General features: G+C 26.7%; 1 protein-coding gene across 1 annotated transcript; it reads left to right on the forward strand.

The window, feature by feature from the left end:
• Nucleotides 1-681: 681 nt before the first annotated feature.
• On the forward strand, nucleotides 682-3244 carry LOC102678940. Its single transcript, XM_006619861.1, has 2 exons — nucleotides 682-934; nucleotides 1791-3244. Exons 1-2 carry the CDS (start codon nucleotides 857-859, stop codon nucleotides 2928-2930), a joined length of 1218 nt encoding a protein of 405 aa, XP_006619924.1. The 5' UTR covers nucleotides 682-856; the 3' UTR covers nucleotides 2931-3244.
• Nucleotides 3245-3669: the final 425 nt, after the last annotated feature.

Raw genomic sequence — 3669 nt, forward strand, 5'->3', positions numbered from 1 at the left:
AAAAAAAAGAAAGAATCTAATAATTAAAATCGATAAATGAAACAAAAATTTCGAATTATTCGATTCCTTTCTTTCGTTTCGTTTTTAATTTACATATTTTTTTCTTTTTCTCTTACATTTCGAATATTAAGATATCAAGAATTAAAATTAAAATATCATTTAATCGTATTAGTCGTAAATCGAATTCCAAAAATAAAAATTAGAAATAAAACGAAAATATAACGTAATAAATTTGAAAAAAGAAAAAGAAATTAGCACGTTCGGGATGATACCGGTGGAAACGAAATTATGAATTAATAGAGAGAATAAAGGCAGGAAATCTTAAGCATGAAATTTTAGTTTATTAATATACGAATATTTATTAATTTGAGATGTTAAACGATTTTCGATTCTAAATTTCGTGCGCAAACGTTATTGCATCGAATGCTGCTTATCCAGATGTTTCGACGGTTTTCGTTGTATAGTAGTCGAGTACCCGATAAACGTTTTGTTGCATCGGCCTATCTATAGTATATCCGATCTATGATCCATCAAAAATCTGATCGTTTGTTCTTAAGAAATTAAACGCGTTAAATTTAACTAATGTCAAATACGAGTCTTAGGGAAGGACCATCTTGTTTCTGTGCTGCCTCGCGAAACTTCTTTTCAGCGATGAACGATACAAAAAATTCTATCGAATGTTACTTCTATTCTCTATCTCGTCTATGACTTGGAGGTTAGTCTTATATCCTTCGTTTTCTCGCGAGTTTTCGATGTGTCCGTAGATGTGTAAACGTTAGTATTTGTGAAGATAAATTATTGTTTTTACTTTAATTTCTCTCAAAAATATATAATTTTAATTTATATAATTATTAAAATGATACGTTTCGTATGGATTTGGAAAATTATTTTTCGTTGCGCGATGTTTATTCTATGTATTCAGTCCGAGATATTTGTAAGTAATAAAAATATTGGTTAGGTTGTAAAATAAACTTTCTTAAATTTGTTTTGTATATTGTTATTTTTTACGTCAAAATTTCGTTCGATAAAGAAACATTGTTTTTCAAAAAGTTAAAAAAAAATGATTCTATTTCTTAATTTATATTTTATGTTATATTATAATTAAGATTTTTGATAAGAAGTAAATACGTGTCTCGAGTAAAGTTTTTAAAATACGTTTTAAATATTTGTTATAATGTGGTATTTTGAACTATATAATTTAACTGTTTTCTTTATTTTTCGTAAATAAACGTGCTATGTGAAATGTAAAGTACAGTGAATTTTTTAACGCGAAAATATTTAAAATATGAATATTTAGAAATGTATTAATTTTTTGATATGACGTATTTTCATTTTTTTTTCTTTCTCGTAAAATCTACGTTGTACGTAGCTGTATCTCGTATAGAGAAATGCGTATAATTTTTATCTTCGCTATGTACGTAAGTGATATGTGATTGATTCCACGTAAAATTTAACCGAATATTAATAAAACTTATTGGCAAACTTTTAAGCATTTTCAGTTTTTAATATTTTTTATTGAGTAAAATATTATTTCCTGCTGAGAAGAAAAAAATTATGATTTGATTATGATTTCTTATCTCTGTAAGAATTGAGAATTGTAATAACTGTAATAATTTGCTTGATACCGGTATAATAATGAAATTTATGAAATGCAGAATTTATATTATACCTGTGCTAAACATATATAAAATATATAGGATGAGTGTAACAAGTATTAATTTTATAAATAATATATTTTAATAAATAAAGATTGATTGATTGTAATTTTAACTTTTATATTATATTTTCAGGATATTGTAAACTCTGTGAAGGTGAATTTCTCGTGCTTGAACCGAACTGCTGGGTTTTATGCGGATACGGATGCTAATTGTAAAATATATTATACCTGTGATGAATATGGGAATAAATTTACTTATCATTGCCCGGAAGAAACTGCTTTTCGACAAGATGCCTTGATATGCGATCATGCTCATCTTGTGCATTGTGAAAAAAGTATTTCACGCTCTACTCTGAAAGAATATAATGAAAAACCCGAGGAAACCAAGGATGATGATTCTTCTTATCCAAAAGATAAGGGTCGATCTCTTTTTCCTTCTTTCCCTGTGACGCAATTGATGAAAACGAATAACGAAGTGGGATATAAATTTATCTCTAATTCTGATCGACTGTTCAAAAATCTAGATAAAACTACTGAAAATAAAGCGATTGATTCATTTTATCCGTCGAATTATAATAATGTCGCTACTAATTCTGAGACAAATACTGGAACGCGTTATATGATTGGTGAATATGATAAAAATGGTTTAAAGAAAAATGAAAGTTTTTCTATTCGGATCCAAAGTTTTTACGACAAGGATAAACGTAATGAGAAATCCACGCTTAACCAAAGAGATTATTCGCAACGAAAAATGAACGATGCTGTGTATAATCTCCTAAAAGTGTCTTCGAATACGTTATCTCAAAATATTCAAACTCAAGGGAATAATGTAAAGGATTATCAACCTGTCAAAAATGCTGATCATTTTTTGAAATTATCTTCTATAAATTATAGAAATTATCCATATTTGGAAACGTTGAAATCTATTCAAAGAAATACAAAAATTCTTCCTACTACGGCCGGTACTGCGACGACGAATATCTCCTTGGCTACTACTGAATTACCTGTATACGCTTTAACGTTATCTTTAAAACCTTTAATACCGAATGAATTAGAATACGATCCGTATTATCCAGGATATTCCACGACAACGGAAACTTATTATACTCCCGTGCAAAATATTAAAGAATGGTCTCTGGTTGGAAATTCTACTCGAACGATGTGGTCCAATATTCATTTTCAATTACCATCGGTTTTACCAGACTTAAATTCTCTGGATGATATTGTTGATCGTAGAAAGTTGCTTTATATTCCTCGAATTAAGTTCAATTGATATAAATATTTTTTTATCAAATATAAATAAATGTATAAATTTTGCGAGATTATTTATTTGAATTAATTATAAAATAAATTATAACTATAAATTTAAACTAGCAAAAATTAATAAAATTAAATAAATAGATTATATATATTTATTCAGAATTGATATTAAATATTTCCTACGAATTTTTGTTATAAATTTAATGAAGAAATAAATGAAGGAAAACGAATATTTAATCGTACATTTCTTTGATTGTTAAATAAGAATTTCATGTAAAAATTTCGAGTGATGTAAGTAATGTAAATAAAATAATTAATTATTAAAGATAGCTCCTAAGGTTTTTCTCCTATTTATATCCGATTATAATATCTGATACTTTGCTCTTTATTATCTTATTCGTTTATTGAAAAACTTTTGAAAGCTTTGTTCGATTCTTTTGCCAAGTATTTTGACATTATTGTTAATGAAATGTTGCGTGCATGATTTAAAGTATTAAATAAATACTTGCACAAATTATTATTTAATAATTAATAAATTATCGGTATCAAAGTATCGTGCGAATGGACAAACTGAACGATATATTCGTATATTTAAAAAAATCGTTCAAAAATTTTCTAACGATTGAATTGAAACGGCGATTTTGCATCATTTTGCGCGAATCCTATTTCGTTGAAAAAAAAAAAAAAAATGAGAGATTAAAATTCGAAATTGAAATTTTATCAAGAATATTTGGTTCGAAAAAAAAAAAAAA

Source organism: Apis dorsata, unplaced genomic scaffold, assembly GCF_000469605.1.
Source record: "Apis dorsata unplaced genomic scaffold, Apis dorsata 1.3 scaffold_446, whole genome shotgun sequence".
Classification (NCBI taxonomy): Eukaryota; Metazoa; Arthropoda; class Insecta; order Hymenoptera; family Apidae; genus Apis; species Apis dorsata.

What these genes read in the sequence shown, in the direction of transcription:
- LOC102678940 (XM_006619861.1), top strand. Translation starts at nt 857, where the DNA reads ATGATACGTTTCGTATGGATTTGGAAAATTATTTTTCGTTGCGCGATG. An exon ending in GTATTCAGTCCGAGATATTT is followed by an intron (nt 935 to 1,790) that starts GTAAGTAATAAA and finishes TTATATTTTCAG; the next exon opens with GATATTGTAAACTCTGTGAA.